Below are 17189 nucleotides of genomic sequence, written 5' to 3' on the forward strand. Positions count from 1 at the left end.
ATAGAATAGAACGTTCGGGCACAGAGCGCGAGCAGCCACTTCTCGACAGGAAGTGATCCCGGGGGCAGGTCAAAGGGGACGGAAGCGCTTCCGGGTCGGATTTAAAAAACCAATTTAAATCCGAATTTTAAACTCTTTTTGGCGAGAGGAGTCATGACTTCGCTGCGGGCCTTCACCTGCAACGACCTATTCCGCTTCAACAACATGTGAGCAGGAGGAAGGGGAGAAGGAGGGCCAAGGGCATACAAAATGGAGGGCAGGAGCCACACTGGGGAAATAACCCGGTTTGGCAGCGCTTTAACTCTTTGTCTGGCTCAGGGCTATGGAATTCTGGGAGTTGGAGTTTGTTGTGGGGCCCAGGCCCCACAACAAACTCCAACTCCCAGAATTCCATAGCAAGGAGCCAGACAACAAGTTAAAGCGCTGCCAAACCGGGTTATTTCTATGCCCTCTTAATAGGATGAAACGGTTTGGTCGATGCTGTTTGTTTAACCATCTCTTTTTGTATCCCCACAGCAACTTGGATCCTCTCACAGAGACTGTATCCTTCTAAACCTGGATGATAGAACTTGGGAGCTTCCGCATACATGACTCTGCAGCAAATCTATGTTTCCTACTTAACATTGCTTGTCAGGGAGCAAAAGTCAATCCCAGGATTGTAAACATTTACCTACATTCTGCCAACCCTTGGTATCCTCTGGGGTTTGGTTCCAGGACACTTCCCCCCATGGATACCAACGTTCCTGAATGCTCAGGTCCCGTTGTATACAGTGGCATAGTAAAATGCCGTCCTTTATAGAAGATGGCAAAATCAAAGTTTGATTTTTCGATTGGAGCGTGTGTGTATTTTCCAGCTGTGAATGATGGACTCCATGGATCCAGAATCCATGGATATAGGGCCAACTGCAGTTGCAAAAATGTTTTTAGCATCCATGCATTATTATTTTCTGAATAATAGATGAAAGAGTTCAAAAAGCACCTGAAATGGGAGATGAAACTTATACAAAACAAAAAATATATTAGCTTCTAAGCTCTTACACTTAATTATTTTGCTGTTAAAAAGTTATAGCTACAATATATTCAGTGGAGAAATGCTGTGAGGTAAATGAAACTGTGAAGTAACGCTGATGTATATCTTTATCAGTAATATATGATCAGAGTTTGTTCCTTTTAGGTTAGATTTGGCCCGTGCAGTTATTATAATGGTAATATGAGTATTAAGGCAAGTTGGGTATTTAAAAAAATATAGTTTACTTGTTGAAGTATACTTTTCTTAACACAGAATACTCCACAGTATGGAATTCCATTTTACTTACAGTATTTGGCTCACTGGCCAGAGTATTTTATTGTTGCAGAAGCACCTGGTGGAGAACTAATGGGTTACAGTAAGTGGACTGGTCTTTCTTCTTTGTGGGTAGTCCATTTTTGTCTTTGCATTTAATTAGTTGTAGGTGAGACTTGAGTGTCATATTTCCATTTGGAAATTCTTGCAATTGTTGATTTTTAATAGTTGCGAAGTTTCCCACGTTAACCTGAGCAGAAGCTAATTATTTTACTATAAGTGATAGAAATACATTCAACAGGAATTTAAACAAATCCAGATTTATTGATTTACTTTATTTATATGCCAGATGGCAAGAATCTTCTTAAAAATAGTATTCTCCCTACACAAGAAGAGGCAAAACTGTCTTACAGATACACATAATCTTCTTTTCTTTTCTTAAAAAAGGGGTTCTTATTGATTCAAAAAAGTTTTATAAGGTGCAGATTTATGCTGATTTAATTGATAAATTCAAGTCAAACTTGTTTAAGCTGATTAAAATTGATTGGGTTGTAGCCCTGTCCTGACTTAGTGGAATTTCCAGATAATGTGTTTAGGATCATGGCATTTGTTGGTCTTCCTTAGTTCTGTTCCTTTCCTTCTCCTTGGACTCAATAAGTCATAGGAATTTTTTCGCTCTTGTTTATAGTCAAAGGCATGTGCCAGTTTAGTAGTAATGGGTAGGCGGTGAGGAGTGTGCCAGAGTACTGAATTGAATTTCTGCTCTTTAACTATATGGGAGTTGTAATCCAGTATTCTGGAAAGAACCAGTTTGCTCTGTCGCATTAACTCATTATCTCTATGCTCAGATGTTTCTGTGTTTGGAGGTAGAGTGTTCTGGCCTCCGAAGGTGTGGCTTTACAACTGATTCAGCCTCCCTGGGGGTTCTCCACTTTCATCACACACTTTAAAGCAACTTTTTAGTAGGTTTAAGACTGAAAAACAAGTCCTTTTGAGGAAGCTGACACTTTCAGCATTCTGCATTTTTTTGGCCAGTGCTAAAATTGTGGGTCTGTAAAGAATCCATTATAGCCCTGCTACTAATTTGAGGCCTGTTTATTTTTTCTTATCTCTGCAGTGAAACATTTTTCCCAGCCTTGAGACATTCCATGTGCTCCAGCAGTTAATGTCTGCACAAACATCCAGACTGGTATAGATGCAAAGGGATCTTGTAATACCTTTGAGACTAACTGATAGAAAGAAGTTGGTAGCATAAGCTTTTGCAGATTTTACTCTACTACATCAGATGCATAGTCATAGATGTGTTTTATGTACACCACTATGTTATAGTGGTGAGGAGGCTGTTGGGAACAGACTGACAGAGGCCAACTTGGGAGTATCATACAGACAACACATAGCACCACTCTTATAAGAACTGCACTGACTTCCAGTTTGCTCCCCACCTGAATTCATGGTGCAGATTATGACATTTAAAGCCCTAAATGGCTTTGGCCTTGATGCTTGAAAGAGTGCCCATCCCTCCATATACCTGCCTGCTGATTGATGTCTTCAGGTCTCTATATCCTCTGGTAGAAGCAATAAGTATAGGGTGAATGGGAGAAGGCCTTCTCAGCTGCTAACACCCCAGTTGTGGAATGCCTTCCTCTTGGACCTCTGATTGCTGCCAGCGTTGGTATCTTTCTGCTGCCAAGTCAAAACATGACACTTACTATGGCCTTTGCGGCTTCATTTACAGTACTTTTAAATGTACATGTATGTGATTTTAATCATTGCAGCCTTTTAAGCTGTTCATTATGCTTTTTATTCATCTTAAATTGTTTTATTTTAATCTGGAATTGTTTTAAATAGTTTATGGTTTTATCGGTAAACCTCCCTGAAATCTTGTGGTAAATTGCAGGCTATAAATATTTTAATAATTAAAAATAAAAATATCAATATGGGTTGAGTCTCTTTTATCCAAAATGCTTAGGAGCAGAAGTGGATTTTGAATTATATATATATAGATATATAGATATATAGATATATAGATATAGATATAGATATATGGATATTGCATTGTTTGTATTTGCATAATGAGATGCCTTGGAGATGGGACCCATGTCTAAAAATAAAATTTATTTATGTTTTGTATATACCTTATAAACATAGGCTGAAGGTTATCTTATACAAATTTTAAAAATAATTTTGTTCATGAAACAAAGTTTATGTACACTGAACTATTATAAAGCAAAGATGTCATTCTCTCAGCCACCCATGTGGACCATTTTGTATTTTTGAATTCCAGATAAGAGATACTCAGTCTGTAATAATGTTCATGTGGGGTGGTCATGATCAAGTTCAAAAGGGTTCATTTCTTTGTAGTCATGGGGAAAGCAGAAGGTTCAGTAGCAAGAGAGGAGTGGCATGGCCATGTTACTGCACTGTCAGTTGCGCCTGAATTTCGCCGCCTGGGATTAGCCGCTAAACTAATGGAGCTGCTTGAGGAAATATCAGAAAGGTGAGTCAAATTTATGAAACCTAGGAGCTTTGGCCATTGCACTGTGGGAAAGGATAGTTTTTTTTTTCAGTGACAGACTGATTGGCTAACACTCCCATTCCTTCTGAATGTCTTGTCATAATGGTATGGGAGACTATTTGGAAAACTGCATGAAGAAAACTAGGAGAAAGTTATTAAATTGCATGCATATAGAGAGAAATTGAAAATAATGGAGCCAAATGATTAAAATATAAGCATACCAGTAACTGAACTGAAAAACATTAGTGATCCTTGTAATTGCAACTATTATTGTTGAAAGATAGCTAGACATGTTAATTGATGTGAGAGAGAAAATATGTTGTTTCCTTTAGTTGTTTGTTGTAAGAATTGCAATTAAATTTTGATTATTTTCTCACTTGAGTGATATATAAATGAACTAAAAAAATAGGAAAATTATGATTAAATAATAGTTTGTAATGACAGGATAATATATCATCAGTTATTTATTATTTTAAAATGCTGTATGTATGTAAGCAGCTAAAGGTTATTATTGGAAGGTTTACTTTAAACAATCAAAGAACCCCAGGCTCCCATGGATTTGAAGGTATCTTCACTGTAATGAAGGTTGTAGTACTATTACTTATGAAGCCTCACTGAAAATCATGAGATTTTCCCCATTTAAACATGCATATGATCACCTGCAGAGTATTTTCCTAGTATTTTTGCTGTTCAGATGTGCGAGGGCATAGAGTTATGGCAGTGAATAAAGCTGTGTTGGAAATTATTGGATCTAATTATATCAAAAATTTTACTCTTCCATGCCCACCCCAAACTTGATAGGGTTGTCATAACTTGGGAATGATTTGAAAGCACACACCGATATAGTTTGAAGCCCAAGTCTTGGTTTGACCTTGCAGACAAATATAATAATGAGAAATATGTATTACACTGGTATCCATTAAAGCTTATTATGGTAGGATGTATTTTTTAAGAATACAAATTAATGAAAGAGTCAAAAGAGAGCTGACAAATGTTGTATTGCAATTCCCACCTTTTTCACCATAGGCTTTTGCTGGCTAGGGCTGCTAGTACTACAGTCAAATGACATCTGGGAGGGTTACATAGGAAAGATGGCTTCTGGAATTACAGCAGTATCAACAACTCTAATTTATAAATTTGAATCCATTACTTCAGCCATCATACCAATCTAAAATTAATATAAAGTAATAAAAGATACTGTGTCAGACTACAGTATATATTTCTTATTTGTGGTGTCTCTGCTAGTCATTAATAAGCTATGATCTTTCAACTAACGCACCAAACTTGTTTAAATATGGTGTGTTGTGTTTGAATTGAACTAGAGTTTATTTTATATATCCTATTACTCAGTATTTAGATTTCAGTGTAACATGTCTTGAGGTAGCTATTTTGTCTCACTGTTCCATTTTTTTTCTTAATGAAGAAAGGGTGGATTTTTTGTGGATCTCTTCGTAAGAGTGTCCAATCAGGTTGCAGTGAACATGTACAAACAACTAGGTTACAGCGTGTACAGGACAGTGTTGGAATACTATTCAGCTAGCAATGGAGAGCCAGATGAAGATGCTTATGGTAAGTGTTTGTCTTACACAGTAGAAAAACTATAAACTTATGAGCAGCTCCTTAGCTTCATGACTGATCAGTCAGTACAAGGGAACAGTAAACCAAGGATATGTACACAAACAGTGATCACTTAAAGTGCCCAGTCCCTATGTTTTCAATTATACTGCTAAGTAATATAAATACCATGGCATAGAAGACAGAATTTGAGTGTCATCATATTTAAACCAAATTACAGCTGGGAACAGTGAAGCAAATTGAAGTTAGTCCAGCATCATTTTTCATGTTTCTACTGATCCTTGGGTTTTTTCAAAGCAGGAGTTGAGGGAACTTCTGAGAATGAAAGAGAGGGATTAATAACATCATTAACATTATATGCAGTCTGATATGAAGAGGTTTTTCCTTATTTAAGGTTAAGGTGCTCTTTTCTCCATTAACAAATGCATTAGTTTTCATAGTAGACGCAACTTAATCAGAACAAAAATTCATAGAGCCTGTCTTTCTACAATGGTAAGCTAGTGGCTTTCCTAGTACAATAGTGAAATGGGCTTCTAGTGGGAGATAGAGGAAAACGTACAGTCCTTCACAGCAGTATCTTTCTTTGTATCTTATCTTTGCTTATATTATCCATTGGTTATTGGTACAATCAGAAGATTTGTGTTCTATCTCCTTCTGTCCACATATTGCAACATCATTAGTATCCTCAGTTTGTTTGAATGTCCTTCCGCAGCATTTCTGCAGAGCTTAGAATTAGGGTGTTTTGCATTTGACTGGATGCAAATACTATATTCCTAGGAAAGGCAACTGTCAGATATATACAAAGCTGACAATTCAAGCATATGGTATTTTATTTCTTATTTGCAAATGTAAGGCCGCAAAATACTTGCCTGCTATAGACTAATATTTGTATTGTAATCTTCATAGGAATAAGTACTGTTTATTCTGCTAAAGACATTTTGTGTTCATGATTTTTTACAGATATGAGGAAAGCCTTGTCCAGAGATACAGAGAAGAAATCAATTATACCACTGCCACATCCTGTCAGACCAGAAGATATTGAATAAGCTTTTATCTGGTTCTGTATGCAGTGTAATGAAAATATCTGTAGACTGCTGGCAATAATTTCAAAGGACGTTGCAGCATTTACCCTGAATGTAATTTGGAAGCCATGGAGCAACAAGGAACATGTTTGTAGGACAGTTTAAGTTCTCTGATGTTCCTGAAGCAGAAACAGATTTGCAATTGCAATATTTGCCACCTATGCTTTAATTTTTAAGCCATAAATAATTCCTTAACTGTATTGAACTATTTCTATAATGTCAATGATTTTAAGTTTTTAAAATTTCAGTAAAGACCTCCGTGCTGTCTTATTTATTTGTTAAAATTCAAGCCTTAACATAGATGTGAGGAAAAAAATCAACAGGGAAATGCAAGTATAGTTGTTGCTTTGGATCCCATATGGGAGACAAGCAAGGTACAAATTAAATTAAAATATAAATAATTTCCATGGGTGGAATTCTGTTAGTGGCATACACAGATGTTAGTAGACCTTACAGCTGCATCTATCTATTATTATTTTTTTTTTGGTCAATATAGGGGATGGTGTTCCATCCTCCACAGTGACCAAAGCTCCCCCAACTTACTATTCAACTGCTGCAGCTCCCCCACCCACAGCTATTCTGTTGCTGGTGGAGAGCAGAGGAACATCGAAGAAGCATCAGGTGATGTCCCCATAGCAAGACAAAAAAATAACATTACATCATCTGCAGGGGACACCAGCAGATCTCAACAGATGATGTTCTTGGTTTGCATCTCACTATGGGAACATAGCCAGATGCTTCTCCCATCTCCCAAACTTTATACCAACAACAGAATGCCTGTGAGGAGGCTAAATGATGAGTCCAGGGGATGGCAGACTGAGAAGACAGTGTAGCTTAGTTCCATATGTGGAACTGTTACACTATGATAGTGGTTCCCAACCTGTGGGTCGGGACCCCTTTGGGGGTCGCCTAAGACAACTGGAAAACACCTATTTAATTACATTTTTGAATTAGCGATGAAAATAATTTAATGGGCTTGGGTCACCACAACATGAAGAACTGTATTAAAGGGTCACGGCATTAGGAAGGTTGGGAACCACTGCACTATGATATGCCATATCAGCTATTGGCTTATATATGTTAGTTATCTATATTACCAACTTTATTTCATTTGCATTGTATCATGTTGTTAATAAGGGAAGAAATGGGACATCTGCTTCATATTTGAAAATAGAAATATTTCCCCTCTAATTGCATGAAGCTTCAAGTTGATTCCTTTCCGGCTCACTGATTTCAACAAATTTCAGTTTTATTCCCAAGCATTAGCCAGCGTTGGCTAACAAGTCCCATTAATTTCAGTTGATCTATATTTAGATTAGAATAAGATTGGCTTTAGCCCCATGTCAGAAAGGTTAGCAAAGGACACTTTGGCCTTTTCCAGGGTTAAACTTTATTTTATAATAAAGCATGATTGTAAAGTACAAGAGCTGCTAGTCTGTAGATTGACTTTCCTATAGTCAACTTGCTCACTCATTTACCACACTACTATATTAGTTACATTGGCCTAAATACAACTGCTAGTTCCAGCAAGTGTAGACCTACTGAATCAGTTATGGAATGGTAAATCAGTATGTTCATTTAAAATGTGCTGTAGGAGAGTTAGATACCCTGTGCTGCTAAAAAAACCAAATAAATGGGTCCTAGAGCAAATGAAGCCTGAACTCTTCCTAGAAGTCAATATGATTGCACTGAGACTGTTGTACTTTGTACATACCATAAGACAACATAACTTAGAACAAATAAGAGGGGAAGTAACAAAAAAGAGGAAGACCACACTGGATGTGATAGACTCAAGGCAGACACAGCTGTGAGTTTCCAAGATCTGAGCAAGGCTGTTGATAAGAGGGTGTCCTGTTAGGGTTGCGGCAGGTCAAAGCTGGCTTCATGGTTACTAAAAAGTCAATATTTATATAAGTCTCAGTATTGAGTTTAATGTTGGAACTAGCAGTTGGATTTAGGCCATGCTTCATGTCTTATTTCAGGAAAATTTTGTATGTAAGCAATTAGCATCCTATGGCAAGAGAATCTGAACTCTGTGATTAACAAATTCTGTGCACTTTCATTTTGACACATTCTGGCTGTCTTAAACTTAAAAGCAAGATTACAATTACACCTAATTTTTTAGTACCAGAAACTAGCCATTATTGAGACTTCAGCATGCATTATTTACATATTCTCTTCACAGTTTTGATACAGACTTATTCTCACTGCCTCTAAGAGGTGTAACAGGAAGAATTGCTGTTCTCTATCAAACTCCGCATACAAAACTGTCAGGTTTTCCATTTCTTTTGGTAATCTAAAATACCTCCCCAAAATTAAGAACCTAAGATCCAACGCTGGGAGTCACTAGATTTTATTTGAGCAGATGGTTCTATGAAAACTACACAAAAAAATAAACACTTTCACATATACAGATCAACCTGTAAGATCAACCAAATAAGTCCTGTATCTGGATGGCACAAGGTTGGGAATACTGATATTAAGATCTTTGGAAGGTGATGTTCAATGGAAGGAAAATTGGAATGTATTTTGAGGGCTGCAAGGGGATATATGAGATTGGATTCTCTTCCCTCAGAGGGAAGAGATCTGCTCTCCCTCATGGCCCAGGCCTGCTTTCTGATTCAGGAATTTCATAATAGTATAGCAATCCATTTTACTACAAGTCTTGCCTGCCAACACCCTTTTTAATGAAAGCCAAACTTATCAGGATCCTGCTTTAGAACCTCTACTGCTATATGATGTACATTTTCCTGCACTCCTCTAAGAGTCAAAGTGTACACCCATCCTGTTACTACAAATTCTACAATGACTCTTGGCAAGATAGAAAAGTTGTGTTGTACAGTTGAAGCAAGAATATGGCCTCTCTTAGTAATGTGCTGTACAGTGTTCATCAGACAAGTTTTAATTAGCTGTAAAAAGGTAAGATGAAAAATAATGTTAAAGCTTTTTAAAAGAATGGAGATAGCATTTAAGGTGAGGTACATAAATTGCATGTGAACCAGTTCCCTTGGCCTACCTTGTTTCAGCCCTAGAATGAATTCCCAATTCCTATTCTTGTGGTACTAAAGGGGCAAAACACAGAAAATATTGCCAGTGGAAATTCAGAACAAACTGCTTCTATATGTGGTATTAAGATGTGGTTCCCCCTTGCGATCTTTGCTTTCCTTCAGCCTTGCTTGTCCCAAACACTGTAGCTCTGACAATTTGAGTAACTGAGACAAAGGGTAAGGCTCTCAACTGGTGGCAAATGTTTGCTTACTTTGCCATAGAGCTGAAACACAAGGTGCTGGGTTTCATTTACTAACCAGGAATATTATCAAACTGAAACTAGACTGAAAGATTACAAGCTTTTCTCGTGGCTTCTTAATCCTTTAAAATCAGCTGAAAGCAAAAGAAATGCTATGTTTTTACTGATGATTCAAGCTGGTACCACAATTCATCCCACATTTGAAACATTACCAACATTTTTTGGAAATGTTTAATGTATTCATAGCAAAAAGTTCTATACAAAATGAACATAGAAATTCAAAGGTAATATTAGGGGCTGCTCTCATCAACATCCTTGTCTGGATCTGTTTCCGCACTGTCATCTTGCTGCTTTTTCCACAGTTTAGCCATTGCAAGTAGTTTGAGGTTGGGCTGATTGGCAGCATCCTCAGGGAAGATGTAATCGTAGTATTCTTCCCAGCCAGCATCCGACTACAAAGAGAAGAGTGAACATACTGAGAACTAGCAGTAAAGTTTTCTCTGTTTTGTTAGACATTTTTTGTACTCATGTTTCTACACAATATGCAATTATTCACAGCTACCTATTGAAAACGTATAGGCTTTATCTGGTGCAACTGCAGAGAATTTTTATATTAACTCTTTGTTAGGCCATGATTATTTGTCCTAAGTGGTATTTCATATTTATTGGCTACCACTTCAAGAACTTGTGGTATGAAACTGTAATAAAACAATCAATAAATAATTGCAACCACACATAACCAGCCCAGAATAGCACAATCCACAAAAAGCTTTACTACTAGATTTTGCTGGTTGCATAAACTAGTCTCGTGTGTATTGAGATAGCAAGTATGTTTGAATCAAAAGGAGTGAGGATTAGCAAGAAAACCATGTATTTTATAAGTCCTTGGTTACTTTTTTGACACTACTAATGCTTCCTGACTCAAAATATTACATAAAGTAATCATAAAATACAAATCCAGGTGTCTAGCCTGCATTCTCACCCCATCTTCAGCTTGAAGTTTTCGCCTCTTCTTGACCTTCTCTGGCATCAGTTTCTCCACTCGCTCTTTGTTTGATTCTGTTCCAAACTCCTCTTCAAAGTTTCTCCAGGATTCCAGAAGCATAAGCCTCTCCTCTTTCTCCTCACAATTTCTCATTGTTTTATTGGCCTCTTCATATACTTGTCGGCATCGTGTTAAACTGTCATCTTTCCCTGCTGAGAGCTCAAACTGAGCAAAACTGATCCACACCTATAGCAAAAGAAAACAATTCATATTAAGATGTATGTAAAATAAATGAAGGGAAGGGTCAGAGCAAAAGGCGTGGGGCAAAATAATTATTGTTTTTGGTTGTTTCCTCTCCAAACCCATTAATGTATTTCGCATTAATTGGTATTTCACTGAGGTTATTTTGCTCCCCCCCCCCTTTATTTCCCAATCATTTATCAAATTCTTATTCCTTACTGCTATCTTTTAACTCTACTTCTGTTTTATATTTTTTCTTTTGTTATTTTACTGTAGTTTCCCTTTCATTTCCCAACTTACATGTCCTTTTCCAACCCAATCTGTAAACTCATTGAATCTTATGGAAGTGAGCAACCTGTGCAAGTTGTTTAAATAATTTTGAAATAAATTATTTAATGGCCTTTAAAAATATTTTTGATTTTAGGAAAGGAACATGAATTAACCACAATTGGGATCTTACAAACAAACGTTTTCAGATGCATTTTAAAAGTAAGAAAGAGGAACAAGATATGTATGTTTGGGCATGTGCCTTCAAGTTGCCTGTTGACATATGGCAGCAATATGAATGTCACAGTTTTATTGAGCAAGATGTGGTTTTGCCAGTTCCTTACTCTGAGCACATAGAGCAATGATCAAGTCATATGCTCTCAGCCTTGGGGGAAGGCAATGGCAAAACTCTTCTGAATAAATCTTGCCAAGAAAACCCCACGATAGGTTTGTCTTAGGCCAAGGTCACTATAACCCAGAAATGACTTGAAGGCATAGAACAATAACAACAACCCAGTACAGGGTCTGTTGCAACATAATAATAAATAATAATTTGTTTTATTTATATACCGCTATTCCAAAGATCATAGCGGTGAACAGCAAGTAAGGTAATTAGCAAGTAAGCTAATTTGTCCCAAACAGTCTGGGTACTCATTTTAGTGACCTCGGAAGGATGCAAGCCTGAGTCGAGCTTGGGCCCTTTTGCTGGTCTTGAACTCGCAGCCTTGTGGTTTTGAGTGAATGGCTGCAGTACAGGCATTTAACCACTGCGCCACCAGGGCTCCATAATCTTCATTGGCCAACAGTTTGACAAACAGTAGTGAGTTTCTGGACAGAAGACAGACACCCTGCAGATGAGCTTCAAGGAGAATCCCTACTTTAGAGAAGTTAAAAGTTACGAAAGCTGAATTTCTTCCTAATAATGTAAATCTCTACCTATGCTTAGCACAGAAGTGCCAATTCCATGTCAGTTATTTACTGTATTGTATATACTATTTAGTGTATCTAAAATGAATACCTGAAAGCACTTTAACCGAGATCATGCATCATGGGCAGGATAACTTTATTATGTTATGTGTAACTTTTACAATGCCGAAGCTACATTGCTGACATGATGCAGAACCATATTAGTGAACTGCAATGATGCACAATGGGGCACTACACAAGATGTCTCACTGCACAGTAAGGGCTCCCACTGCTTAACAGAACATCAAGCAAGATGTCCCACTACTCTTATTATTATTATTATTATTAGTAGTAGTAGTAGTAGTAATAGTAATAGCAGCACATAGGTACTGTGAAAGGGACTGATAACATTCCCTAGACTTCTATTTCATACCCTTAGCATTTACACTCTTAAGAGTTGGTATTATGTAGCAAGCATAGAGAGCCAGCATGATTCAGTGGTTTAAGCACTGAACTAAGAATATGGGAGGCCAGGATTCAAATTCCTACTAAGCCAGGGAAGACCACTGAGTGACCTTGGGTAAATCACACTTTTAGCCTCAGAGGAAGGTAATGGTAAACCTTCTCTGAACAAACTGTGCCAAGAAAACCCTACAATATAGACTCTGTAAGTCAAAGGCACCTTGAAGGCAACAGCAAAGCAAGTTTAAATGTTGATTTGCTTTAATAAACCCACTCATATACTAATCAAAGCTCTATTAATTGCAAGCTTGTTGTTATGTGTCATCAAGTCAGCTTTGACCTATGGAAGCCCTATGAATGAGAGACCAAGAGACTATTAGTAACAGCCCTAATCAGGTCTTGCAAACTCAGGCCTGTGGCTTTCTGTGGCATGGAAGACTGACTATCGTATTCAATTATATATATTTTTTTTTAATCTTACCTAGTTCTTTCACAGTTGCTCTTCCATCTTGTGATTTCTTGATCAGAATCTCCCATTCTGATTGTCTTCCTCTCTCGCTTTAAAATTATGTTAATCTTCTGTGGTGCTTATTTTTGTTTTCTTAATAGTCAAACTTACTTTTGGGCTTTCTTCCTTAACTGTCATTAGTAGCCATTCCAAGTGTTTGCTAACTTCTGCTAGTAATATGGTGTAATCTATATAACAAATTGGTATTTCTTCCAATACTTTTCCCACTTCCCATTTTCTGTATGATATGTTCTAATCTTAAATTAAACTGATAGGATGATAAAATACCCCCTTCTCTACTCCTCTTGTCAACTGAAAACCATTCTGTTCTTCTGAATATGTCTAGATAGTGGGTTCTTGTTCTGATATTGGTTATGCATCATGATAATCAAATGTTCATCCATTTCCTTTAGAGTGATTCACAGGTTTTGATCATCTACACAGTCAAAGCTGTAATCTATAAAGCACAGGCTTTCTTCAGAAATTCTTTGCTGTGCCCCAGTAGCCAATGTTTTTTAGTGCCTCTGCCTTTTCTGGATCCAGTGTAAAGGTCTGGCATTCCTTTCTCCGTATATGGTATAAGTCTTTGTTGTAAAATTTTGAGCACCACCCAGCTTGCATGGGAGATTAAACTAGTGGTCCAATGGTTACAATTTCTGGAGTTTTCTTTCCTATGGAACTTGACTAATCTTTTCTACCCCCATAAATGTTGGCAAATTTTTGTTAGGACAGATTCTGGCTCTAGTGGCTGAAACAGCTCATTCATATGGACCTTAATTACATTCTTGCTGCCTTTTCTTCTGGGTCTATTCAAATGCCAAAACACAGTAATTTGTGCCACTGCAGCACATCTAACTTTATCCAACCAAGCACATACCTTGACATGCTGTGTTCGCTGAAGCAATCGTCGATAAAGATTTCTTGTGTTCTCATATTCTTCTTGTTCAATTTCAAAGTCAATGTAGGATTTCCAAAGAACCTAAGGGAAGGGAAGATAGATCAATTAAGATTTGTAAATGTTTGCTTGATCCAGTAAGGGCATCTGAAGATATAGCAGCAGTACTATGGGACACAAAAATTGAAGCATTTCTTTCCACTTTGGACCTTTCAGTAACCTATTGCATTTTAAGGAACTTTGATGGTGCTCAGGCAGAAGTGATTTTCAGAATATTTGAGCATTTATGGTTAAGTGTCATTCTAATATGTTGTAAAAGATTTCATTGACCTCCCCGAAATCTTGTCCCCATATGTTTCCTTCATTTACTAATATGAGATGCAAAAGCTTTAAAACATATATTAAATTCCCTGCAGCTGATGGAGGGGAAGGTATGACCAATATTGTGTTGATGGATACTGCTCACTTAGATGCCAGAAGATGGAAGGTTTTCTTTTGAATATCCATTATCTGATCTGATCTTGCTACACTGAACCATCTGACACTGTATTAAAGGTATTATTTCTCTATTTATAGTGGCTGGGACAGACAAATAATATACAAGTCTGCTAAGTTTGTCAAACTAGACCTGGAAAAGAGAATTTGTATAAATTATGAGATAACACACATTTTTTGAGTCATAAGTAGTCTTCTCTATGCTATAACTGATCTGCACAAAGAAATACTCGTGTGTGTTCATGCTGGCTTTGATGTATAATACTCAGTCAAATAGGCTTTGCATACAGATAAAATACATAATAAAATGATCAGCAGGTCAATTTAAAACTCAATGAATATAGACTATTGTTTAATGAGAATGGCTCAAACAAACTGTTCTCTTTTAGTAAAATGTGTTACACTCATCTTCAATTTGAGCTCCATGTATTACTTCTGTATAGCATATTCTCTCCTTATGAGTCAAACACATTACAGAGCATAGCAGTTCTGTAGAATTAGTCTTACCTCTGGCATGTCTAATCGTGGTTGGCCAATAGCCAATTCATATATCGCTCTGGCCCTGTCAATATCACCAAGAATGGTTTCTAATTCAGCAAATTTGATCCATGATGTGCAGTTTTCTGGTGCAAACTCAAGAAACTTCTCATATAGTTTCCGGCAACGATCAAATTCTCGTAGTTGCAGCTCTAGTTCAATGTATCCTTTAAATAACTTGTTCTTTGGGCATTTACCTATGGATGTTCCCTGTAAGGAAGAGAGCAGGACATTTGTTAAGACTTTTTTTTGGCGACAGAGCACATGGCTAGATCTTTAAAGGGAAACATGTTGGGAGGGGGACTTTAAAAAATTGCAATGAGTGGGTTGCTAACATTTGATTCTCACTCACATTTTTGGCATTAACATTTTCATGTGATAAACTGGTCCATGATACTTTAAATTACCATAGCCTAACAGCAACGTTGATTTATCTTGGCTAATGAGAAATGCCTATAGACAGAGCGATAATAGGAATCCTGGTCCTGCTGGGCATAGAGTGGGTTATTTAAAAAACAAACAGACCCAGTCATAAAAATGTGCAGGAAAAAGAAGAAAATCAAGATATTGCACAGAAACAGGTGGTCAGAGATCAGAGTGGTATGGTAACACTAAATCCAACTGTGACGAAAGTCTTATCATTTAACCTTCTGTGATTCCAGTGCTGATCAGACCTAAGTATTTTTGTTTGCTGTTTTAAATCTTCTTACCAGAACTTGGTTAAAGAAGTATAATAAGGATGGAGCAATCTTATAGTCTAAGTCAATTTGTCAGGAAGAAAGTGACCTGAACCTCCCATTCAGCTTAGAAGCCAAGCCACCAACATGGCAGATCAGTTCCTACCTGGGAACAAATGCAAATAATAACTGTAGAAGGATATCTAATCTAACATTAACAGCTAGCAAAAGAATTATAACATTGGTCTCTGATAAAGAATGAAGAAATCAGAATCTTCACCTCTACTTACTAGCCAGTCATATCACAAATATGCAACTGTCTAAAACCAGTTATGAAACCACAGACCTGGAGTAACACTGTTATGTGAAAGATCACAGCTTCTATTTTATCTATCTCTTAATATATTAATGCAACCCATAGTTTAAAAATATCCATTTTATATTCGAAGAGATAGCAGATAAAACCAGTTTGATCACCTTCTCTCCAACACAAGGGAGGTAACTTGAATAATAACGTTATCATATTTACCAGTGCTCGTCTTGCAAATTGTAGATTCTTCTGTCTTATTTCAAATTGAGCATACAACAGCCACATTTTGGCAAATGTAAACTGAAAGGGAGAAGCAATAAAAAGGTTTTGCTAAAATAATGCGGTTTTTGCTAAAAGAACAATGCAGCTTTAAAAGTCAAGACTGAAGCAGCAATATAGTTTCTGTTTCGATGTGCTGTAGCAGGAAGCTTGTCCCAATCAATTTTTATTAAGCAAGGTTAAAAACTATCTATGACAATATTTTTTTTCAAAATGCACTGGGAATTACATCTTTTGTATGTTGCTGTTTTTGACTTTAGTAATCTTGTATCCTCAAAGGAAAGCATGCTTTACATACAAAGGTTTAGGCTATGTCTCATCAAAAGTGATGGTACAAATAATCTGCTAGCTCTTCTATTACAGCTTTAAATGGTTCTAACAAGGGTTTAGTTAGAAAACCAGTTTAGTTGAATCAGAGCCAATATTTATGTATTTCATTGATTCTAGAAGAACTAAGGTAGGATAAGGAACCTTTAGACCAGGGGTCGGCAACCTACGGCCCGCGGGCTGGATCCGGCCCGGCGAGGCCTTGGGACCGGCCCCAGCCTGGTCCTGCCGCCAATTGCCGCCCCCGCCGCAGCTTCCGCACCACTCCGGGTGCCATTTTGAGTTCGGCCCCCCAGTTGTCTGAGGGACAGCAACCCGGCCTCCGGCTCAAAAAGGTTGCCTACCCCTGCTTTAGACCTTCAAATGTTAACATGTTCAGATGATAACTTCTCCCATGAGCCCCACCTAGTATGGCCAATTGTTAGCTATTGTGGAAGAAGTGATGCAAAACATGTGGAGTGAAAAAGGTTCCCCACTCTTGCACAAAAAGGACATATGACAGCAACTCTCATTTTTCAGATTGTGGCCAGTCCCAGAGTGTGGAATACAGTGTTTCAATCAACATTTTGTATTTTGGGGAAGGCACACAGTTAAGCACAT

General features: G+C 37.4%; 2 protein-coding genes across 2 annotated transcripts in view; one reads left to right on the forward strand and one right to left on the reverse strand.

Moving 5' to 3' along the window:
• Window positions 1-7878, forward strand: LOC149316822 (N-alpha-acetyltransferase 20). Its single transcript, XM_089516352.1, has 6 exons — window positions 1-206; window positions 517-541; window positions 1295-1385; window positions 3644-3779; window positions 5221-5366; window positions 6333-7878. The coding sequence occupies exons 1-6, from the start codon at window positions 154-156 to the stop codon at window positions 6416-6418; spliced, it is 537 nt and encodes a 178-aa protein (XP_089372478.1). The 5' UTR covers window positions 1-153; the 3' UTR covers window positions 6419-7878.
• Window positions 7821-17189, reverse strand: part of CRNKL1 (crooked neck pre-mRNA splicing factor 1) — a 25873-nt gene continuing 16504 nt past the window's right edge. The window contains exons 10-14 of the mRNA XM_089516353.1: window positions 16203-16283; window positions 14967-15206; window positions 13947-14048; window positions 10684-10932; window positions 7821-10153 (exon numbers count right to left, since the gene is read on the reverse strand). Of these exons, the coding sequence (XP_089372479.1) occupies window positions 9992-10153; window positions 10684-10932; window positions 13947-14048; window positions 14967-15206; window positions 16203-16283 (834 nt within the window). The 3' untranslated portion in view covers window positions 7821-9991. The remainder of the gene's footprint in view (window positions 10154-10683; window positions 10933-13946; window positions 14049-14966; window positions 15207-16202; window positions 16284-17189) is intronic.

Source organism: Sceloporus occidentalis, unplaced genomic scaffold (genome assembly GCF_023333645.1).
Source record: "Sceloporus occidentalis isolate IW3139 unplaced genomic scaffold, rSceOcc1.0.p SCAF_3, whole genome shotgun sequence".
Lineage (NCBI taxonomy): Eukaryota > Metazoa > Chordata > Lepidosauria > Squamata > Phrynosomatidae > Sceloporus > Sceloporus occidentalis.

Excerpts from the sequence above, each read along its gene's own strand:
- LOC149316822 (XM_089516352.1), top strand. The coding sequence starts at position 154 with ATGACTTCGCTGCGGGCCTTCACCTGCAACGACCTATTCCGCTTCAAC. Across the intron at positions 542-1,294 it reads TGGATCCTCTCACAGAGACT|TATGGAATTCCATTTTACTT; the intron begins GTATCCTTCTAA and ends AATACTCCACAG. Across the intron at positions 1,386-3,643 it reads TGGAGAACTAATGGGTTACA|TCATGGGGAAAGCAGAAGGT; the intron begins GTAAGTGGACTG and ends ATTTCTTTGTAG.